This window comes from Chelonoidis abingdonii, chromosome 1, assembly GCF_003597395.2.
Source record: "Chelonoidis abingdonii isolate Lonesome George chromosome 1, CheloAbing_2.0, whole genome shotgun sequence".
Lineage (NCBI taxonomy): Eukaryota > Metazoa > Chordata > Testudines > Testudinidae > Chelonoidis > Chelonoidis abingdonii.
This window is the reverse complement of record NC_133769.1, coordinates 336,480,924-336,505,769: the sequence shown is the minus strand read 5'-3', so window position 1 is coordinate 336,505,769 and position 24,846 is coordinate 336,480,924. Positions and strand designations below refer to the sequence as shown.

Genomic DNA, 24,846 nt, shown 5'->3' with positions numbered 1-24,846 from the left:
AATTACAAAGGATCGGGCACATTACCTTCCAAGTTAATGAATATTTCAGATCTTACTCAAATACACGCTTAGAGCCAATTCTTATTAACTAAACTAAAATTTATTAAAAAGGAAAGTGTGTGTATTGGTTAAAAGATCAGTATACATACAGAATGAGTACAGTTCTGAGATCAGTTTCATAGTAGAGATGGTGAGCTTTGTAATTGCAAGGAGTTCTTTCAGAATTAGTCCATATGTTACAGTCCAACGTTGATATCCAGGGTGATCCAGGAGGGACTGGAGATTTCAATCTTACTACTCAAGCTTCTCCTGCATAAAGCATCAAGCAGATCTGAGATGAAAGGATCAGGTCCCAAGAATTTTTATATAGTTTCTGGGCAGCGCAGAGTTCTTGGAAGAACAATAGATTTTGAAGTAACCTTCTGTTTCCTAAACATCACCAGTAAATACTACATGGATTAAGATAAGGTAACTTATCCATTAAGCAGTTTATCGTAAACTTTAAAGAGACGCATAAACATGATATTTTTTCACCCAAGATTTATCTAAATGTTAATATTTCCTTTTGATTTCTGAATCAATAGCTATAGTAGTAGACAGAAAGTGTCTGTTTACATGGCTAACATCTAACAAGATATAAGTAAACACCTAAGTTAGTATTACCTCTAATTCTCTAACAATACAGGTTTGCATTTCAAAGTTCTAGCTTATCTAACATAGAATGACCCTAACTACTATTTACAGATAGCTTTAGAGATAAGTTAGAAAAGTAGAGGTGGGCAACCTGCGACCTTTTTGTCTACACTGACGGTCCACAGGCACAGCTGCTCACAGCTCCCAGTGGCTGCAGTTTGCTGTTCCTGACCAATGGGAACTGCTCTAAAGGTTGAATCCAGGTTAATTAGCCTGTGAGCTGCTTAATCCTTTCTGGCCTTCTGTTGTCTCCCCTTTAACCAGTTCCTTATCAACCTTATATTTATTCCCATCTTCTCCAATTTAACTAATAATTTCCCACGTGGAACTGTATCAAATGCCTTACTGAAATCCAGGAGGATTAGATCTACTGCATTTCCCTTGTCTAAAAAGTCATTTATCTTCTCAAAGAAGGAGATCAGGTTGGTCTGGCATGATCTACCTTTTGTAAAACCATGTTGTATTTTATTCCAATTACTGTTTACCTTAACTACTTTCTCTTTCAGAATTTGTTCCAAGACCTACAATACAACTGAGGTCAAACTAACAGGCCTGTGCTTTTCTGGATCACTCTCCCCCTTTGCCCCCATCCCCGCTTAAAATAGGAACTGTATTAGCAATTCTGCAGTCATAGATAAGGTACAACCCGTGAGTTTACAGGTTCATTAAAAATCCTTGCTATTGGGTTTTCAGTTTCATATACCAGTTCATTTTAATATGCTCAAGTGGAGATTATCTGGGCCTCCCAATTTAGCCTCAGTTAGCTGTCTGAGTTTTGCTTCCACCTCAGATATCATAATTTCTACCTCTATATCCTTGTTGCAATTAGCCTCCCTGCCACTACCCTATGACTCTTACTTTGCCTCAGTTTTTAATAGGGCTAATGATTTGTTTAGGTGTTGGACCATGCCTAGATTATTGTTAATCTCCACCCCATCCTCAGTGCTTAGTGGTCCCATTTCTTTCCTTGTTTTCATTTCTTTTTTTTTTTTTTTTTTTTAGTGCTATAGAACCTTTTACTATTGGTTTTAATTCCCTTAGCAGTTCTCACTTTATCCCTGCACTTTCTGACCTCCAAGAGGTAGCTTTCCTTGATGATCCATCCCATCTTCCGTTCCTTGTAGTCTCTCTGCTTTCTTTTAATCACCTTCTTTGAGATATTTGGTCTGAAACCTTTCCCTGTGAATTTTTTCCCCTTGCTAGGAATGCAGACTTCAGCTAGTTTCTGCAACTTTGACTTGCAGTAATTCCAAGTCTCCTCCATGTTCAGATTCTTGAGTTCTTCAGTTCAGTCCACTTCCCTAACTAATTCTCAATTTTTTGAAGTTTTCCCTTTTCAAATCAAGGACCCTAGCTGCAGATCTATTTTTGTTTATCCTTCCATTTAGTTTTATACTGAATTAGCTCATGATCACTTGAACCAAGGTTGTCCCCTACAGCAACTCTTCTTTAAGGTCCTCGCTACTAACCAATTCCAAATCTAAAATGACATCACCTGTTGTTTGTTCAGTGACTATTCGCTGAAGAAATCTGTCAGATCTCACGTCCAGGAAAATCTAGGCCCTACTATAATTAGTAGCAGTTGTCTTCCAGTCTATATCTGGGAAATTAAAGTCTCCCATAATCACATAGTTCCCAGTAGTATTTATTGCATTAAAAACATTGCATATCCAAATCAGATTCTGGGTGTCTATAGTAGACCAAACACTATCCCCAGGGAATCTCTACTAGCTTTCTTCTCCAAAGTGATTTTGACCCAAACAGACTATTTTAGCCATTCCAACACTTCTCTCTCTCTCTCTCTTTTTTTTTTTTTTTTTTTTTTCACTGGATTGCCCTGGCAGACGCCATAGCACGGCCAACCATGGAGCCTGTTCTTTTTTTTTTTTTTTTTTTTTTACGGTCTACTTCATCATTAATATCCAACACTACTGTACCACCTTTGCCTTTATTTCTTTGTCTTTTCTTGACAGCACATAGCCTTTAATACCAATACTCCAGTCATAACTACTATTCCATCATGTTTCTGTTATCCCTATAATATCTGGTTACACTTCCTGCATCAGGGGATCTGGTTCCTCCATTTTGTAACTAGACTTCTTGCACTGATGTACAAACCTCTTAGTTGTTGCCACTTGGATTCACCCAGATTCCTCACCCAATTTGGGTACAGTCCTTCTACTACCATTATCGCCTGACATGTTAGTGCCAATATTAATGAAGCTTTCTTTTCTCTTAAAGTCCATTCTCATACCCACTGCTGTTCCTTTCTCCATTGCTGTATCCTTTCTTTCTTGATTTTCCTCCCGCTCAGTGTTAGAATCAGGCGTGTCGTTTACATGAGCATCTCTCCCGAGATTCTAGTTTAAAGCTCATTTAATCAGTTGTGCCAATCTCCATTCCAGACATCTATTTCCTTCCCTATTCAGGTGGAGTCTATCCCATGAAAACAGTCCTCTGTCCATGAATGCCTCCCAGTGGTCGAACATTTCAAAGCCCCCCTTATAGCACCACTGCCTGAGCCATCTGTTGATCATCATCATCTTATTTCACCTTTATTCTCCTCCTCTAGGGATCCCACTGAAGATCCCCTGAGCCTCCATTTCCTTAAGTGTCTTCCCCAGCCTGGCACAGTCTTCTTTGATACGTTACAGTGAGAATCTATCTGTGTCATTGTCCTTTACATGGGAACAAATCAGATTCTTTCCTACTCCCATTAGGATCCTCTTCACTCTCTGATCTTCATCTGGTGTCTCAGCTCCTGACAGATGGCACACACTTCTGTTCTCCGGATCAGCTCTGGTGACAGACCTATCTGTTCTCCTTAGTAAGGAGTCACCAATCACATAGAACTGCCTTTTCCTGCTGTTTAGTTGTGATTCTCTGGCCTTCTTTCTATTCTTGTCTTCCATTCTCCCTTGCAGTCTTCTGTGAGGCATACTGAATCCTCCTGGGGCTGTGAACTCTGGGCATCTCCATTGGCTCTTCTCCTCTTCTTACAGGACTAGCTACTCTTCTATTCTTCCCCGCCCTCCCTCCTTCAGTTACAGCCTGCTGTGCCCCTTCTTCATTTTCCAACTTCAGTAAACCTGTTCCTGAGTTCCTTCACCAGCTTTTCTTTTTGTTTGCCTTGTCACCTGCTTCCACTGGTCACTTTCTTCACCCAGCAGTTTCCCCTCAGAGTTGTTCAGTCCAGCTTACTTTCGTGAATCTTGACTTTTCCCTTCAGCCCCCCTCGCCTTCTCTCCATCATCTGCTTGAATCCCCTTTGGAACTCTAACGGAATTTCCAGCTGCATCTCCAAACCTCAGATCTTCCCTTCCCTCAGCTCTATCAGGTGGGCACTTCATTACAAACAAACCTTTTTTCAGGTACCCGTTACAGGATCACGTCCATGTCGCAGTTTCCACATCCAGGCATCCTCATTCTCTCTTCCATTCTTTGGGTTATTACTATTGCTGCTTCTATCTGTCATAGCCTTCCTGCCTAAAGTCCTATCAAGGAAAACAAAACAAACTCACTCCCAAACCCAAACAGCAAGACAAAACCAGAGCACTGCCACCCACCCCCAAACTCCCACTCAGATTCTCCTGTTTACAGCTCTGTTGGCTAGCTCCTGTTCTGCTGCTACTTAGGCCAAGTCTACACTGCGACTTTAAATCGGTTTAATGGCCGATATACCGATTTAACGCTGTACCCGTTCACACGACGTCGTCATTAATATCGAGTTAAATGGCTCCTTAAATCGATTTCGGAACTCCTCCCAGACGAGAGGAGTAGCGCTAAATTCGAAAGTGATAACTCGGATTAGGGTTCGTGTGGACGGAAATCGACATTATTGGCCTCCTAGAGGTATCCCACAGTGCACCACTGACCGCTCTGGTCCGCAATCCGAACTCGGATGCGGAGTGCCGGTAAACAGGAAAAGCCCCGAGACCTTTAGAATGACATTTCCTGCTTTCACGTGTCCAGCTCTGATCAGCACGGGTGGCGATGCAGTTCAAATGCAAAAGTAGCTCCTGCATTGAACCTTACGGGAGATACTAGATCTGATTGCTGTATGGTGAGACAAATCTGTTTTATCAGAGCTCCGTTAAAGAACAGGAAATGCCAAAGCGTTTGAAAAATAAACTCCAGGATACACAGCGGTGCGTGACAACCGTAACGGGAAGCCAGAGACTCAAACGGATGCTCATGGAGGGAGGGAGGGGGTAATGAGGACTACAGCTACCAGTCTCCACAGCAGTCTCTGAAAACTATTTGCATTCTTGGCTGAGCGCCCAATGTCTGTAGCTTAATACACGGTGTCTTGCGTGGTTCACGGAACAGCTCGTCAGTCTCTTCCCCCCCCCCCCCACGTGAAAGAGAAGTAAAATAAATAATTCCTTGAGTACTGTAAATGTCACCCTCTGTGTACTGAATGCTGCTGGCAGAGAGTACGCGAGGTGTTGACAACGGTCAGGATACCGTTTGTGATCTCAGGGTCCATGATTGCTGTGCTATGGTGTTTGCTCAATGCACTCCGCGAAAAAGGCGCCAAAGGGTTGTCTGCTGCCTTCACAAAGGGAGGGGTGAGGCTGTACCCAGCACCACCCGGGGCAATGTTTTCTGCCCCATCAGGCACTGTGCTCTCAACCCGGAAGTGGGAACTATGGGATAGCTGAGGAACAGCTACCCACAGTGCACCGCTCCTGAAATCGATGGTAGCTTTGGACCATGGACGCAAACAATCGATTTCGTGATCCCACTGTGGACGCGCTAAACCGATTTTATTAGATCTGTTTTGTAATATCGGTTTAAGCTAATTCGAAATAATCGTGCAGTGTAGACGTACCCTCAGTCATCAGAGCCCAGATGAAATGCAAGGGATTTTCAGCTGTGTACAGAAAGCTTTTTTTCTTACCAACCCTAGGTAGCTATTGAGCCCAGCTCCCTCTAGCACAGCTGCTGGACCTCAGTAGTAACCATGGGTAGCAGGGCTAGCACAGAGTCTAAAAGCAAGGCTGGCACCCCGTGGTATCTTCTAGGTATTCCTTGGTCAACATTGGCCTCAGCCAGCTCCCCTGCAGCACTGTTTTTGTTCTTGATGTAGTTTTCAGACTTGTACTTCTATCTTTGATCCATCCCAGAAATGTGTCTGCCCCTTCTTCCTTTCCTTTCTGGGTATAGCTATCCTGGTCACCTGAAGTGATTACTAATGGCCCACCCAATTCGGTTTAAGTTGGGTATGCTCTTTTAGTCAGTCTCCAGAAACCTTATTTCTTCAAGATTCAATCCAGATTAATTTCTCTCATATTTTTTTTGTTGTCCTTTTGTTTCTTTTTCTACTGTAGCGTTTACCTGAATTCACCTGATTTCAGTTTACTAGAAGGTTTGCCTGCTTCTGAGCCTTAACATGTGATCTGCAGCACTGGCTTGGGGAACTTAGTTTCATTATTTTCTTGATTGCTTTTGGAAGCTGTTGGTGACGGGGGAGAATTCGTTACCCTGCTAGCAGAGAGAGCTCCTTTTTGCAGTCAGTTACTTGACCTGTAACATAACTCACAAAATACCCAATATTAAGCTCATTATAGTAAATACAGTTCATACTGGACAAATAAGAGACTGACCGTTGCAGAACTGCAATTAGCATTGACCCTTGCCTTAGCCTTTGGACCTCCAAATCTGTATGTGTTTATGGTATCTAGAGGCAGGAGTGAATTGATTTCCCTGACTACTCAACCTCAGTTTCACCTTATGTCCAGCTTTCTTTATTTCAGTAACGGGTCTTCCTTTGTTGAGAAGCAATCCACATGTAAACTGGTGGATTAGTTGCTTGAAACCCTGATCTTCTGCATATGAAATTGAGAGCTGTAGTTCATGGATTATGGGAGAAGTTGAGGACTTTTATAGTAGCATTTCTACATTGAATGAAGCAATGAAAAGAAAAATCAGTGAAAGATGTAGTTTATGTAATTCCTGGTCTAAGTCTCTTTTGTTACTGTTAACATAGTTTTGCAGGTACAGAGACTTCAAATTGAGATTTTTTTATCTCAAGGTTAGAATTGAAAAGAATTTAAAAATCTGGTTCTTCTAAACTTGTTTCCTCATTCTAGTTCTTGATGAAGCTGATAGAATCTTGGACATGGGCTTCGCTGATACTATGAATGCGATTATAGAAAACCTTCCTAAGAAACGCCAGACATTGCTTTTTTCAGCGACACAAACCAAATCAGTGAAGGATCTTGCACGACTGAGTTTAAAAGATCCAGAATATGTTTGGGTTCATGAAAAATCAAAATTCAGGTAAGTGGTGGTGGTTTGTCATGGTGTTTGTACTGGAGAAAGAAAGTGATGATAGCTGCACTTTTCTCAACTTCTTTCCCAGCAGCTCTGGGAAGTGGGATGTTGTCATATTTCCATGTTAAACCCCTCCTGCTCCACTCAAACACTGGTTCTTGATGTTTTATTTTGAAAGTAAGCTGCTGAAGTGTATTACATTGCCAGTCATGGTTCACTTATAATTTTCACCAAGGTGCCTTTGATCTGACTTTTTAGATATAACTAGATACAAAAGGGCTCATGTTGTCTTCAGTGGCATTTATATTCAGGAGGGTGGGGGGAAGCTGAGCAAACCCAAGTGGAGATAATACTATTTAATACAATAAAACCTTGCAGTTCTGTAGGCTATTTTCTCTGAGGATTTCAAATGACTTTACAAACATAGATGTTTAATGGAGTGTTGCAAATTCAGAATTCCTGTTTCATAGGAAATTATGAAATTCAGAATTTGGTTTTGTTCTGAATTGGAATGAAAACAAATATTTTCAAATTTTCCATGAAATGGAAATTCTAAAACAATTTGATTTAAAAAAAAAATCAATCTTCATTTTTAAATTTATTTTTTCATTTTTATATTATGTTTGCAAAAACATTAAGGGCGGCTAGTACTCAGTACAGATTGGAATATCTTGTTTTCTGGATTAGTCTCTCGTCTGTGTTGTTATGAAACAGTTTGACAACTGGATCTAGGCGATAAGATGAGCACTCGCTATACAAATTAGAGGGCCAGCTATTTTTCAATATCCTAGAAAAATGATTCTAGACTAAAACAAGGTTATTGAAAACTGCTGCTCTTAGAATTAGTACTGTGAGTGTTGCGTATTTTTGTGTTAATAATGTTAGTGCCAAACTGTTATATTAGAACAAAAATGGGAGACTTTTATTTAGAAAATAAGGTAAAATGTTTCAATCTCTATGTAGCAGCTGCCCTTAATGTTTTTAAAAAAGAAAAAAAATAGACTTTTGACTCTTTTGTCGTAATGACCTGTTTATAATAGTAGTGCATCCTATGACACGACTTGACGTATGACATGAGCAGTATTACCACTGCCACCATGAAATAAGGTACAAATACAAATGAAATAACCTTTCAAATTTAATTTTGAAACTAAAACTTTGTTCTGAAATGAAATTTTGAAAATTTCCAAGAAGAAAAACTTTTTTTCGCAGCAAAATTAATAGAATGTTTTGAAAAAAATGTAGTTTAGTTGAAATGGCATTTTCCCGTGGTAACTGTTCCAACGAAAAATTCTGACCAGCTTGAATGATTAAATCTATCTGCTCCTGTGTGATATAAAAATCCTTGCCTGGTTAATGTACAGATGGAGGGGAGAACAAAGCATACTGAAGTAATGACTTTTCTAAGATCACACATGGGTTCTGTTCTCCACTCTGCCAAAGTTCTGACTGCGCTCACTACTCCAGTACTCTAACCCACTTCTCAGTCCATTGTTTTGCATACCCTTGTGATAGTATTACCTAAGGAAAAGGATCCTGAATAATTGGAAACATTAGAAACACAATTTACATTGTTAATCCCCTTTTTGCTTGGTGTAAAAGGATAAAAAGACCTAACTAAATATATGCCTACCTTAGCTTGAGGGCTAGTGTAGCTATTAGCACACTCAGTTGCATTTCCCTGTTGAGAAGGGAATGTCTTTATTATAATGCTGCCTCATGAGAGCTTTAGAAATATTTGAGTAGATGCAATTAGATGACAAGATGAAGCAAAAAAAAATAAATGGAAAATATTTGTTTTGTTTTAGAATTATGACCTTGGCACATGGTATTTCATCAGTTAGAGAAAAACATTTCCTGCAAGAGATTTACAAAATGGCAACTACTGTAGCATAACTTAGTGCACTACTAGCTGAATAAAAATCAGAGCATAGTATTGCAGTTTCATCCTTACAAATGGCACCTTCAAGTTAGCTGGGGTGAGAGGTAGAGAGCATCAAAGCAGCATTTTAAAGTACACCTCTACCCCGATATAAAGCGAACCAGTGTAACACTAATTCGGATATAACGCGGTAAAGTAGCGCTCCGGGGAGGGGGTGGGGCTGCGCGCTCTGGCTGATCAAAGCATGTTTGATATAACGTGGTTTCACCTATAATGTGGTAAGATTTTTTTTGGCTCCCGATAATAGCGTTATATCAGAGTAGAAGTGTATGTTAAGAACTGATCTTTCATGGGCTATTCTCTTTTGTTGTTTAAAGAACTTGAAAGTAATTTAAGATGACAATTTAGACTTTTACAGAGAGACTCTGCATGTCAGGTAACTAGTGCAGTCAGTTAAAAATGCATTTTCTTGTACATTTGGACTCTGCTTTGACATTGCCTTAAGCACAAATGATGCTTTAATAGGACTTAAAAAAAAAAAAAAAAAAGATTTGTATTTTAGGTCAAGACAGTTTGAATGTCACTATTTAGACACAGGCATTTTTTGGCTTAATAGTCAACTGGATCTAAAAAGTCACTTAAAAATTGTGACACTATTAATAAGAAAATCATAAGTCTTCAAAAAGCATGAACCTTTCATTGGCGCTTCCAGGCATGCTTCTGAAAATACAGAAGAAATTCTCAGCGTAATTAATATGGAGGCAGTGAAACTTTTTAAATTTAACTCCTCACTGATGAAAACGGAGTGGCAGGTCTGTGGGAACTCTGTGTGTGGCTCTTCTGGTAAACGATATGAGAAGTGTCTAACTTGACCTTTTCTTTTTCAGTACCCCAGCGACTTTGAACCAGAATTATATTGTTTGTGGGCTGCAGCAAAAAATAAACATGTTGTATTCCTTCCTGAGAAGTCACCTGAATAAGAAGAGCATTGTGTTTTATGCAAGTTGTAAAGAGGTACAGCTCATATTTATCTTTCTTTTTGGATATAGTCGGGTATGAGGGAGTGAAACTAATGACTTTGAAATCTGCAAGAGAGACTTCAATGGTAAAATGAGAGTGCAAAAATTGACACGTGTTTTAAAAAATAGATGGTGAAAGTTTTCAGTAAGAGCTGGTTGTATTTTTAACTGGTGTGGGACATTTTGTACTTTATTTGCATAGTGTGTAAAGGGGTGACTTTTTAAAAGCTGGAGATATGAATAATTGTGTGGTATCAAGGAAGAGAGGGCAGTTGAGAGTATGGAAAGACTTTCTTTATGGTCATATGACTTGATCCTGCAAACACTTACTTCTGAAAGTAATTTTACTCTCGCGAGCAGTCCATTGATGTACTGGTGTTTAAGTGTTTGCACCATGATGCTGTAGATATTTAATAATTTCTGACTGCTTAAATAGCAGCCTTACAGACTACCTTATTTGAAAGGCTTTATGGATGTATTTGTTTTTTTCAAATCTTTTAAATGGGTTGTAAAAATGCATTTCTGCTATCTCACTGATACAGGAAGTTTGAATATCCATGTTGCCATATTGCTGACTTCAATGTGGAGAGAAGATATAGATACATTTTTTTAATAGAAATACTGTTTCTATTGTTGAGTAAGGGAGCGTATATAGTTTCCTTAACTACTAGTTAAAAAAAAATTCTTAGCACTTAAAAATCACACATTGGTGTGCACCATAATAAACAGGTAACAAATGTCTTTGTGAAAGAAAGTGCACTAGGTGGAAATATTAAAATTAGGCTGTGGTGGTTTTACGCTGATTGCAATCCTGGTATCTGTACATGTGCACTGGAGTGCCTGTGAGAGCGGCACTCCTGGTGAGATCTAGTTTAGCCCATATGCTTCTGACTCGCCGAGGTGCAACACCATATCTCTCCTGCTCACCCCCCAGCACTCTGCAGTACCTGGCACACACTCACTAGGAATTGCTTCCTGTTCTGCAGAGTATGGCAACATCTTACACAATTAGCTTCCTGTCTCAGTATTTGGGGGAAGGGGTGATAACCTCTCTCCACTCACATAATCAGGTCCCAGTCCATCTCTGGGGTGGAAAAAAGCTATTTTGCTTTAAATACTAAGAATGTTTACTTCTTAGTAGATAACTACCACCATCACAGTGAAATATCACATTCGCTTCTTCTTTAACTTGTTGACCAACAGGTTCAGTATTTGTTCAGAGTGTTCTGTAGGCTCCGCCCTGGCATACCTATACTGGCTCTCCATGGCAAACAGCCACAGATGAAAAGAATGGAGGTCTACAATGACTTTGTTCGCAAGAAGTCAGCAGTGCTTTTTGCTACAGATGTTGCAGCTCGAGGACTGGGTAGGTGACCTTCAGTGCAATAGTATGTCCGTAGAGTGGTGGTCCAACCCTGTTCATACTTTAGCAGTGCATCCTATAAGAAACCAGGCTTTAACAAGCGTTTTAAAAACACGATAAGTTTACATTTAGTTTGTTGCCTTCTCATCTAAAAGCTAATCCTGTATATCCAAAAAGCAAAATAATTAAAATACTTTCTCCTCAATGCAATCTTTAATGGGGCCTCACGTTAGTAATCTGTACTTAGTTCTATTTGTCTCTGTAAAATGTCTGTTTTGAGAAATCTTGTAATTCTGTTTATTACTTATGTGTTGAATTGAAGCTGTGTGGCTCTCTAATCCGTAGACTGTCCAACTGTTTCAGCACTCAGTAACTTGTGTTCAGGAAATAGATAACAAGAATTTTTCAAAGGCTTTAAATACTCTGATGCCGCTTGCATCCCATGGGTTAGTCTAAAAAGTAGATAAAGTGAGCAGCCAACCAGTAGCTGATGAGGGGAAGTTGGAGGGATTTTTGTAATGCCTGCCTCTGAATTGAAATGTGTCAATGTGGAAAAAAATCAACTCTCCTTTGTTGCTCCTAAAGAGAGAGAATCGTAGCTGAGGCAAGAACAAGAAAATTCCTATCGCTGGAAGTAATTTTGTGTAGGTCTTGCTTTTCTTTGTCTGGTTTTTGTTAGAAGGAAAGGGTATTAGCTCTTCCTTTATTTTTTCTCATGGCGATTTTGTATCTTACAATATATTTTTTTTTCATACTTAATAACTTAAAAGTGATTAGGTGTAATTGATCAAAGTGCTTTCAAGAACTCACTTGCAGTTGTCTGGCATTGGAAGTTGGGTTCAAACATTTCAGCAGCAAAATTCACTGGCCCAAAATATCATCTTGTCTCCAACAGATTACAAGAGGGAAGTACTCTGAATTAGAAGGAGACAGAGCATATAGGACTCAATCTCTACTTGCCATACTGTTTAGTTCTCATGCCGAAGGAAATGTATTTGGCTGCGTCTGTTTAGAAACAGTTGTGTGGATAATTGTTGTATATCCTATGACCATAGTCATAATCAAATAGTAAATATTTATTCTACACAGTGCAACAAAGTTTTGCTGCTATTAGCCTGGAATGCCCATTAAGTTTGAAACTTTCTTTCTTTTAATTATGACTGCCTTTCAGTGTGGACTGTTCAGTCTTACCTAGCAACCTCCTCCTTGCTGTCATTGAAATAGATAATGATGTTTTAATACTTGGACAGATAGGGTAGTAACAGCTGACCGCAGCTAATTTCAAGCTCTGATTGTGTAGTAAATTGATATTCTACATAAAAAGTGGGTCAAATCACTTACTTAATCATTTAATGCCAGGGCATTTTATTATTTGTAAGACACAGAGCATCTGTCTGTCCTTCTCAGGTGTGAAATTATGTTCCATTCAATGCACGGTCATTACTTAGGAGATGAAGACACTATTAATTTAAGTTCACTTTGACAAAGGGGATAGCTGTTTATGCTATGCTGATACATGCAATTAATTTTCAATTCAGAGAGAGTGCTGACAGGCAGTGTCTATAAATTGATCTGAATGATGGCTCTCTCGGAATAGTACTGCAAAATAAAATATTGCAACGTGTTAAAACTTTAATCTCTTTCTCCACAGATTTCCCTGCAGTGAACTGGGTCATTCAGTTTGATTGCCCAGAGGATGCAAATACATACATTCATAGAGTGGGAAGAACAGCCAGGTACATGTTTAATTATGATTTACATTTGAGTGTTTGCAGCTTGATAGCTGTGTGTGTTAATAATAGGAGGAGAACTAATAACCTGATCAGCTAGGTACAGGTCAGAAGGGACTAAAAGCCATTACCACCTGAAGGCTGTTTGGCAGCTTATGTGAAGTGAGTTTGTCTTTATCAGTTCTTCATAGATATTAAAAAAAACAAACTTTAACTATGCACATTCGTGCTAACTTTTATAAATAGTTAAGAGACTTAGAAGTGGTCCTGCCAGGCAGAGTGGAAGCTCATTTGTGCTGTACCTGTTCTATAGATAAATAAGACTTTAATCTTTAGTGCTGGTAATCCATTTTCTTCCAATGGCATAACATTCATTTGAAAAGGATGATGCAGTGTTTCTTGTTTTTATTTGGAAAATTCTGATATCATTAAGTAGGTTGTTTTTTAAAAATCTTTAATTTTTCAACATTTAATATAATCATACTCTTAGAGATAGGAACAACTTACATTAATTATTTGCTCCCTAAAGCAATTTCTTGAAAGAATCACGTGAGTAATACTTACTTGTGTGAAAACCCAGTAGATAAAAACTTCAGAAATATATGGACTCCAGAGAGGACGTTACATCTCAGATGATAACTAGTGCTGAAGATGTGTCATAGCATTTTTATCAAAAATCATAGACCAGTCATGCTTAATTTAGTCAAGACATGGGTTTGATTTTCGATATTAAAAAAAAAAAAAAAAATAATAATGCCATGACAAACAAGGAGAAGGGGCCCTGAATGAGGTGGTGGTGGTGGTGGGGATGGAGAACAAGCCTGCCCGACACTCACTCTGCAGCTGCAGCTCCTGTCCTGCCTGGCTTCCCTTTCTGGGTGCTATAACTTGGTGCATGGGGTTGCAGCAATGCTCAGGTTTGGCCTAGCAGCCCCTCCATCATGATGGGGAGCGGGGAGCCAGGCCTAGCTCCGCAAGGCAGGAGCCATTACTGAAAGGTAAGTTTATTAAAATCACAGATACAAAGACACATCTTGGACAGATGGTAAAATCACTGTATCTGTGATATTTTTTTTCCCAGCTATGAAAAACCTAAAGACTATCTTACTAGTTTGCATCTTTTTTCCCCTTCTAGAAAGGGTGATGGGTTTTTACTTAGTTCCGTTCATAACCAGCATTTCCAAAAGTATTTGCATTTTTTGAAAACCTATTAAATGTTACTTAAATTTAGACATGCCCTTGCTACTGTTGTCTCTGAGTGTGCATAAACTTGGAACTCAGTGCTGCAAAAGCTTGTATTTGCATGTTGGATCTGGTTGTTATTGGGTCTCTGCATGGGAATAAAATATATGCATGGCTGTAACCTAGTTCTTCCTCTCCTTGAACTTGAGCCTGCTATGGTGTCATTATCCTGTGTTTGTGGCATCACAGTATTGTCATGGAAAAGAAAATGTAGTAAATTCAGCATTATTGTGTAACTGCAGCTTCTAGCAGGACTCTTGAGAGTTTTCTCAGTATTAAGTGACTTGCCTGAAACATGTCAGGCTCTGTGTGCCTGATTTTTCCCCACTTGTAAGATGGGATGACATGTCTCTCCCAGGTGCTATTGGGAATGCTTCTAAAGCACTCTGGAGACTAAAACAGCTGTACAAGTGTAAATGTTATTAACATGACTGTTAAAAAGGGTGAAGGAAATGGGATTTAATTTTGATACTGCTGAGATAACTTTCCAGTGTACAAAGGGTGCCTTTTCAGAGATCCTCTTTTAAATCAGACTTTTTCTGTGGTAGGGTCGTGATAGTGTGAATAGAGCTTGGCTGAATATTGGGGATAGAAGTCCTGTTTCTTTGTTGAGAGGCTGTTCCTTCTGCTATACAGACTGACTACCCCTTTACTTCAGCATACCTTTGTTGGGCTCTCCTTTTGGGTGAATTTTTCCATTGCCTGTAATTAAGGCTTTGCTGAGGTTTCAAGGGAAGGATGATAAGAACCAGTCTTCAGATATTTTTGCTGGCAGAGTGATGATTTGAAGAGAGCAGTTTCCTTCTGTAGGAAAAGCTTTACAGGCAGTGGTGTAGCTAGGACAGGAAAACTGGGTAGGTGGGCAATGACTGGGGGTTGGAGTGGGGGGGCCTGCCTCTCCCCCCCATCTCCAGCCGGCCTTTACTGCTCAGCAGGCACCTGAAGATGAGGCTGCCTGGGGCACACAGGGACGACTCACCCACTCCCAGGCGGGAGGTGTGCCTTGTGGGGGTGGGGCTGGAGACCAGGGCAGCAGCATGTGGTGCACAGGAGAGGGATGCTGATGTACGCTGACCTGGTGTTGGGAGTCCCAGCCTGTGGATTTGGGGGGCTCCAGCATCCACTGGGCCTGTATGCTCAGTGAGTGGGTCGCAGCCCACTCAGGCCCACCCATGGCTACAGCCCTGTTTACAGGTGCTTGCTGACTCCTAATCTAATTCACAGATTAATGGTAAAGCTGCCCTGCATTAGGTTTTCATTGTGGGGGAGTCTGCCAAGTTCTTCTTCGAGTGTATGTCAATTCCATGTAGGCATGCGCTGTATGCACAGTCGTTGTAAGGCTTTTCCCCTAGCGATACCTGTCAGGTCAGCTGTGGAGCCCTCGGAACTACACCTTCATGGTGGTGTATATAGGTCCCTGCCAACCCGCCACCTCTTCAGTTCCTTTTTACTGCCAGTGATGGTGTTGGAACTGTCTCTCTCTTCCCTCCGAAAGTGTTTCCCCTACTGATTAGACTTTCTGTTAACACAGGGGCGGGCAAACTTTTTGGCCTGAGGGCCGCATCGGGTTTCCAAAATTGTATGGAGGGCCGGTTAGAGGAGGCTGTACCTCCCCAAAGAGCCAGGCATGGCCTGGTCTCTGCCCCCCGCCCGCTTCTCATTCCTTGGTGGCTCCTAACTGTACTGTCCCTGGACTCGCTGCCCCATCCAACCCCTCCTCTCCTTCCTGACTGCCCCCTTGGTACCCCTGCCCCCATTCAACATCGCTGTTCTCCGCCCTCTGACTGCCCCAACCCCTATCCACACCCCTGCCCCCTGACCACCACCCTGAACTCCCCTGCCCTCTATCCACCCCCTCCCCCTTACTGGGCTGCATGGAGCACTGGTGGCTGGCAGCGCTACAGCTGTGCCGCCCAGAGCACCAGGACAGGCAGCTGTGCCGCCTGGCTGGAGCCCGCCACGCCACCACACAGCACAGAGCACTGGGTCAGGGTGCGACTCTGCACTGCACTGCCCAGCAAGAGCTCGCAGCCCTGCTGCCCAGAGAATTGTGCCGGTGGCGCAGTGAGCTGAGGCTGCAGGGGAAGCAGAACAGCAGGGGAGGGGCCGGGGGGTAGCCTCCCAGGCCAGGAGCTCAGGGGCCGGGCAGGAGAGTCCTGCGGGCTGGATGTGGCCCCTGGGTGGTAGTTTGCCCACCTCTGTGTTTAGTTAGTGTTAGTTTTCAGTAGTTAGTTAGCTAGACGTGGGGGGTTCCCCCCAACCCCAGTTCCCTCCCCTCTTGGAGGCATGGGGCCACCCGCCCGACTCCTGCCTAAAGTGTCTGGGGGAGGTGCGTCAAACAGATCGCTGCAAGATCTGCAAAGGGTTCCGCCCGAGAACAAAGAAAGGAAGAGACTTCAGGCTCAAACAGCTTCTTATGGAGGCAGCCCTCCATCTCCAGCCGGCTCCGGGCAAGCAGGGCTCAGCACCAGGCACCTCCGTGCAGAGTGCTCTGGCCTCTGTTAGAGAAGCTATGGCAGCGAGGAAGTACTCTAGGCATAGAGACCCTTAGCATGGTCACTCCCTGGCACTGAAGCCCACAGCGACCACACAGCACCGCTTGCACTCACCGTTGCCGCCTAAGCAGTACAAGAAGACAAATAGAGGGCACTCACCCATGATGAGAGCTTGGCGTCGCTGTGGGCTCCGTGCTCAGGGTCCCAAGTCGTTGGACTTGGGTGCACAGTCCTACTATTCCAGGCATAGTCAGAGCGGCATCGCAATAGGCAGAAGGCAGGGATGATGCCGTGGCAGAGGCCCATGCAGTGGCCTTTTTGAACCCCATGGGCATACCACCAGGCTCAGGGCACTTACTCCAGGAGCTCCCAGTCCTTAATCTCAGAAGGATGCGCCCCTTTATTACCCAGGATTGTCCCCCACCTCAAGGCTTCAGACCATGGCGCAGAGCCCCATGTGGGTCCCTGCTCCATCACAGTCTCTGAGGCTGCTACTGGTGCCGAGTAGCACGGCACTGAGCAGGATGCTTCCAGGGAACCGGAGGTACAGGAGGGCGTGGTACTGTCTTGAGTGACATTGTCATCCTCACTGGATGAGGTGGTGGCGGGGTCTTCATCCTCTGGGCTGCCCTCCATTGATAATAAAGTGCCCCAGGAGCTGTTGCACAGAGTGGCTTATAACATGGGGCTACAGGCCGAGAAGTGTGGCATTACTATTCCTTTAAACTATTCAAGCCACTACAAAGGCCTTGTGGCAGACTCCTGCCTCCATTCCCCCTATAGCTGAGGGGGGGAGAGAAAATATTTTGTCCCCTCTCGAATACTTGTTCGCTCACCCACAGCTGGGTTTGCTGGTCGTAGTGGCAGTGAATGAGAGAGACAGGGGCAGCAGGGTCCAACTCCAAAACCTAAACACTCAAAGAAGCTGGACCTCTTTGGCAGGAAGGTGTACTCCACTGGGGAGCTCCAGCTTCGTATTGTTAACTAGCAAGCAATCCTCAGCAGATAAAATTTTAATTCATGACTCCATGATGAAATTTAAGGAGATGATCCTGTCAGACTCTAGAGCGGAATTTGTAGCCATTGTCGAGGAAGGCAAGGCAGTGGCATGGACTTATTTACAGGCCTCACTGAACGTGGCAGACTTGGCCACATGAACCATGTCCTCCGCCATAGCCATGAGGACGAGCTCATGGCTCCAGGTGTTGGGCCTTCTCCCAGAGGTCCAACAACAGTTCATGATTTGCCCTTTGACAGCAAGTCATGGGGTTATTTTTGGAGCAGACAAATTCCAAGCTCCATAGCCTAAAGGATTTGCAGGCAACTTGAAAACTGCACACCCCTGCCACCCAGTGGAAACATTTTAAGCCTCAAACCCCTCTATCTTTCTACCCTCCCTAGCCTAGGTAGGACTTCTCCAGGAAGCAGGGCAGGCATGGTAGATGTAAGCTTCTTCATACACCACCCAATCAAGGCCAGGGATCAGCCAGGCAGTCCTCAGGCTGTAAGCAAGCCTCTTGAAGGCATGCCCGGGGACAATGCACCAGTCCACTCACTGGATCTGTCACCCTGTTTTCTAAAGTTTGTCCCACATCTATTATACTTGTACTTAGATAATCTAAGATCTCTAGGTCCTTAGCACTGTAGAAGTGCGATATTCTCTCCAATTCTGCTCCTCATGCAGGAGATTCAATTGCTCCTCACCACGGGAGCAGTGGAGGAGATTCCTCAGGAGCTAGGGGGCAAGGGATTCTACTCCCGATATTTCCTAATCCCCAAAGCCAAAGGGGTCTCAGACCCATACTCGACCTGCGAGGCTTCAACAGATTCATGAAGAAGCTGAGGTTCCACATGGTCTCTTTGGCTGCCATCATCCCATTCCTGGATCCAGGAGACTGGTACGCTGCCCTCGACATAAAGTGTGCGTACTTCCACATATCTATAATTCCAGCCTACAGATGCTTTCTCAGGTTCATAGTGAACCACAACCATTATGAGTTTCCCTTTTAGCTTGTCAGCACCCTCTCGAGTTTTTACCAGGTGCATGGCAATCGTAGCTGCCTTCCTGAGAAGAAGGCAGGTACAATTCTTCCCGTACCTTGACAACTGATTGGTCAGGGGCCGCTCCAAGGTGCAAGCGGAGAAACATGTCAGTATGATAAGATCCACCTTTGACAAGCTGGGTCTCCTGCCTTTTGTAACTGTTGTTTTTTGAGATATTGCACATGTCCATTCCAAGACCCACCCGTCTTCCACTCTGTCAGAGTTTCCACACAAAGGAACTGAAGAGGCAGTGGGTTGGCAGGGACCTATATAAAAGGCTAAGTTTATGTCATGGTTACTTTTAGTAAAAGTCACGGACAGATCGTGGGCAATAAACAAAAATTCACGGAAACTGTGACCTGTCTGACTTTTGCTGCTGTGGCTCCATGGTTTCCACTGCCACTGTGGTGGCTGGGAGCTGTGGAATTTCCCCCTTCTCTCGTGGCAGCTGGAAGCTGCAGGGTGACCATATTTCCCAGAGAGAAAATAGGACACCCCCAGCTGTTTGTCCAAGGCGTCCCTCTCCCCCCGTGTGAGGCTGTCACCCATCAATGGAACCCTGAGGAGAGCCCTCTCAGTAGTCTGTCATCTGTTGCTGGAACCTTGCAGAGGGCCCCCTGTTGCCTGTCGCGACTGTTGCTGAAACCCTGCCAGGGCCCTGCTGGCTGGCAGCTCCAGTCCCGCAGCCCCTAGGGCTGAAGCCAAGAACATCACCGAGGTTTCTGGAAGTCAAGGATTCCGTGACTTCCCTGACCTCCGTGACATAAACATAACCTTACCTATATACACCCCCATGAAAGGATGACTCCAGGGGGCTCCACAGCTGACCTGATGGGTACTTCTAGGGGAAAAACCTTCTGACTGTGCACACGGCGCATGCATACCTACTTGGAATGGACATGAACAACACATCTCAAAGAACAACAGTTACGAGAAGGGAGGTAACCTTTTTTTCTCGTGGCTCCTATAAAAGATATGTTTACTGAGCCAGAAATAATAGCCTAGAGAAACATACATATTGGGAATAAACTGGGGAAAAAAATGTAGAAAATAAATTGTGGACATGCTTTAACTTCAGATACATGCTGTGCAATTTGAATTTCAAATAAGACTGATTTGTAAAAACACTTTTTTTTTTTTTTTTAACCAACTCTAACTGTTGAGTAGTAGACTTTGGCTGTATTCAGAGGATGGTGTTAATATGTGAGAAGCCTACGTTGTCTCTAGAAACTTAATAAAAATTAAACTGCAGTTTAATAGTAATCATTAATGAGATTAGAGATAATTAGAAAGTTTCATGGGTCATGAGAGTGCATAATTGCAAGGAATGAAAGCTAAATTAAATATCTCAGCTAATTAGAAACCTGTGTGTCAGCTGTAATTAAAACGGTCTTTCAGGGTACTATTTACTTTTGAAATCAAATTATTTTGTTATAGAAAAATAAATATATTTAAGTCAAGAAGAAAAAACTTGCTGAATCTTTGAGACATAGTAAAATAAAACCACTTTCCACAACTTAAAAAAAAATCAAAAAAAAAATCAGGCGATATGAAAGAATGCTTTTACTTTATAGTGAGATTGGTATATCTTTTTTTTTTCTGTCTGATTAACTTGAAAGCAGTTTTATTATTTCAATGGATGGCGTGCGCCTCTTTGTATCTAATGTTACTAGAAGATGTTTTGGCTCGTTGCATTTTGTAGATATGCCTTTAAAGTCTGGACAAATCAATAAGTGATTTTTAAAATAATGAAAAATATTGTGGAAATATCCTTTATAATATGACAAAAGGCTTTTCATGAGAGAAATATGGATTTTATGATGTGAAGAGTCCTGTGTTTCCTGTGGGTTTTAGTTCAAACAGTCTAAGAGAATACTGTATGAAATATTTGTGGAGGCATTCTTCATGAAATGTAACCCCTCTGGCTGTTAATTTCTTTTGATGTATGCCATGTATGTCCATGGAACCTAGATTTGATTTGAGAAAATCTTATGATCACATTTGTGACACAAAATGCAATGCCACTAGGGGACAGCAGAAGCTAATTTTCATTTTTGAAGTTTTACTGTATGCGTTTTTCTTTCAAAAGATGTAATTTTACACATTATGTGGCATGTAGAGGACATGTGAGTGAAAGAAATCCCATACAAAGGTTACTTAACTGATAAGTAGGATGGTAAGAAAAGGACTGTTTTACAGAAACTTTGATTTCATTTTCAAAAATAGTGGGGAAAAAAGTGTGCTTTATGTTTCCCAGTTTATTCAGTGCATGGACACATTTCTGTGTTTAGTGCTTAGCACACTGTTGCTACTAGCTGAGTTTAAATAAATTCACTTCTCCCCTACCTCCTTTACCAAAAGAGCCTGTAAAACCCTCACCTAAGTCTGGCTTTTCTGCACCAAGAGTTGTTTTTAAGGCATTAAATGTGAAATGGAGGACAGAGTAGAATAACTCATTCTGTAGCGATTCTAATAGTTGCAAGGATAAGTCTGGAGCCTCATGAGGCATGTGCACATAATGTAAAATACTTATATGGGACCTGATCCCATGCCCCATGAAGTCACTGGGAGTCTTTCTGTTGGCCTCAGTGGGTTTTGGATACATCTCAGAGAGAGATTTGGTGTTGATGTCGATGGCTCTGGAGAAAGCCAACATGTCCTTTTGTGGATATATTTGTGTGTACTGTATATCAAACTAACCTAACTATATATATATATATATATATATTCTGCCGTGGTTTTGTTCACTCTCACTTGTATCCTGAAAATGAATCTTACATTAAAAATCATCCAAAATTTCCACTGTCCATTCTCTATTGGACTAGACAATATGATAACGGTAATCAATTTAGTCCCATTAATTAAAAAGTTTGGAGCTGCTGGATATACTTCACAGCATAATTGTTTTTAGGAAAAAATGATTGGATAATAGTTTCAGGCAGTCAGGAAATATATCCCTCTGGATAATGGTCACTGGGAAGCTGTGTAGTTAAGCCCTCCCTGTTATAACATTTTCTTCCCAAGTAAGTGTGACTAAACACTTAAGGTTTGGATAACTCAGGAAAGTTTTTTTTTTTTTTTTTTTTTCCCCCAATGTGAAAAATAATGTTGCCTTCAATCCAGAGATGGGATGTGTTTCTTGGGAATCTGAATAACCTGCATAGTCAAATTGTCAAGCTGGCAGCTCCTTGCATAATTAACTATTTATTAGATTAAAATCCTGTTTGAAGTACTTTTATTGATCTACTGTGGTGTTTAGTTCATATTACATTGCAGTCTTCGATTCATTGTCCTAACTAAAACAAAAAAAAAAAAAAGAGAGAGAGAGAGAAAAAACAGTTGCCAGCAGAGGTCACAAGAAACGCCCCTCCTTACTGCATATTTAACTCACAATTCATATTATTTAAATCTCTTTACAATTACATACTGAAGCCTAGCTACAGTTCTGACATTGTCCTGCAGTTGCATCAACTTGGACTATATTTTCCATTAGAATATTTTTCTAATGATGTTCTAACTCACTAAAATATAAACTTGGCTATGGTCATAATTACCCACTGACACACTGCCACCCTGGAAAACTATAATAGAGAATAAATAAGCATATGCTTCAGTACTGTAGAATGGACACAGCTGCTGTGGGAAATAGATTGCTTACAAGCTAGGCTGGAGGACCCAGTGACCTTTATATTCAATTTATTGATAAGGTTGGTGTAAGCTGTAGCATACTCTTGTCCATTTTTTTTCTCCTCACTAAAGTGTCGCTGTTCATAAGAAAGAAGACTTTGTTGTCTATCTAGGTGAAGGGGGGATTATGATCTAGTGGCAGAAGTGAAACCTGTTTAGATGATTCTCATAACAGGGATGTTGATATATACAAGAGTACTTCTATACCTGGAAGAGAGGGAAGAGGATGTGTTATGGTCTTAAAAAAAATAAATATATGCCCTCTGCCAGAAAGCTACAGCTTGACAGGTGTTTGCCAATAAAATCCTTTTGTTAATGATACAAGAACCAAACAACAAAGGAGAAGAGACTGTGAGCATCCTATGGAGACCATCGGGATTGGACTAGAGTTAGAACAAAAAATGTGTGGAGCATATCTTGATGTGCAGGGTGTAAAGACCCATTGGAAAAGCCCCCTCATCTTCTCAATCTCAACTGGTGAGGCAGAAACTTTCCTCTGAGTGCTGGCAGCTGCATGACAACAATTTATCTATTTAGTTTAGGTAAGCACCAATTTGGTCGACTTATACCTTCTCTACAGAAACACATTTAGCATCATTTGAAAGCTTATTTTGTCTACATTAAGATGAGGTATGATATCAATCATAGAAACAAGGGTAAGCAATGACACCATCAACTAGTTAAAATGCCCACTTAGTTTAATGACTGTGTATATTTCAAGACATAAAATTAGATTTCTTTATGCCTTCAAAGCATCACAATGATAATGTAAAGGGTAAAACAAAATTTAATAATTTTGTACAGAGGGTATTGAAATGTAGTAACTCTGGTGACACTTCTAGTCAACATCATTATCATCATCTTGTTCAACATGATCTCTGAGTGCCTGGGTTACCACAGTCTTCATTGTATTGGCAGTTCTGTGCAGGGAGGATTGTTCTGACTACAGATGCAGTTGATTGTGCAGTGAACCCTACCGGTGCAAGCACAGAGAAGATCTTGTGCAAGCTCAGATGCCATTGGGCCTTTGAAGAATATGGGAAGTAGTTGATCATCACATTTTTCCATCCATGTTGCAATGGTGATCAGATAACTGGTCTACCTATGGGCGAAGACATCCAAATCTTTGTTTGCCAAGATGCTATTTTGACATGCTCTTGGGAGTTTGCCCTGTGACTTGTCCTTTTTGATGGCTAGATTGAGGCACAAGCAATTCAGATCTCTGCGGGTCTCCTTTTCTTTCTTGCTGTGATCATAGAGCACTGCTACCAACTTTCTTACTGCAGAAATTGTGGTTTATCCATTACTGTGTCCCAATTTGGCAAGATCTCTGAAGCAGTAAACTCCCTTTGGTTTGATAACATTAAATAGATTTTTTTTTTTCCTCCATACCAAATAGGGATCTCACAGAGTAACAAGGAGCTGCAGTGCTGTTCTGCTGGCACAGTGCTTCTTACTAGTGGGCCTTCTTCAGGTGCAGGGATAGTCAAAGGCTGGAGTGGCCTGTACGATGTCATGATTTTCTCTAACCAAGGTGATCAGTCCTAGGGTTTCTGTCTACCTTCCCTCCAATGGCTTGTTGACCTGAATGGTGAGGCTTTCTAGGAAGATTAGGATACATTTTATCATCTCCACTGCTAATGTAAAAACAGACAAGGATCTTATTCTTCTTGCAGACAATTACAGTAACATTCCCATTTTGGAACTTGGCTATTGCTCAGACAACTTGTCTTTTAAAATCTAAATCTTGATAGAGTAAAGTTTATTTTAAAGCTCATCAAGATAGAACCCATTTACATTTTTTACACAAGGTCTGTATACCCACACTAGATACCTTTACAATTCTCTTCCCCTTTCTGTGGTTTTTTGCTACAAGTTGATGTCCTCATCACCACAGAATGTTTTTACTTGTGATAATAGTCACCAAAAATCAGTGAGCTTCCCCTTCTATTTTTGTCTGTTTTTAACTGCTAATCATATTTCATCAACATGGTTAAAACACACTCAGAGGCTTTAAGGCCAAAAGGGACCATCGTGATCGAGTTTGACCGCCTGCCCATCGTAGGCCACAGAACTCACCCACCCACTCCACTATCCACCATAATAGACTTCTGACCTCTGGATGAGTTTCTGAAGTCCTCACATCATGATTTAAAAACTTCCAGTTATAGAAAATCCACCATTTACACTAGTTTAAACCTGCGAGTGTTCCTAGCTGCAGAGGAAAACTAGAATTCTTTTATAAACTATGTAACTGAACCATGCTCTAGTGATGGGCTGAGTAGGGCTGTAGAATGGTTTCAAAATACAGCTAGAACACAGCTAGATGGTTAAGTCATGATTCTATGTTTCAGCTGGCAATAGTGGTAGTTGTAGCGATAGGTGAGCTTTAAGAATAGGAAGTGGTACTGTA

The 24,846-nt window shown here is 41.6% G+C and overlaps 1 protein-coding gene across 1 annotated transcript in view; it reads left to right on the top strand.

Moving 5' to 3' along the window:
* The window catches only part of DDX10 (DEAD-box helicase 10), a 340,206-nt gene that overhangs the window by 15,514 nt on the left and 299,846 nt on the right, over positions 1 to 24,846 (top strand). The window contains exons 6-9 of the mRNA XM_032780205.2: positions 6,789 to 6,978; positions 9,742 to 9,868; positions 11,077 to 11,239; positions 12,888 to 12,972. Coding sequence (XP_032636096.1) covers positions 6,789 to 6,978; positions 9,742 to 9,868; positions 11,077 to 11,239; positions 12,888 to 12,972 — 565 coding nt within the window. The remainder of the gene's footprint in view (positions 1 to 6,788; positions 6,979 to 9,741; positions 9,869 to 11,076; positions 11,240 to 12,887; positions 12,973 to 24,846) is intronic.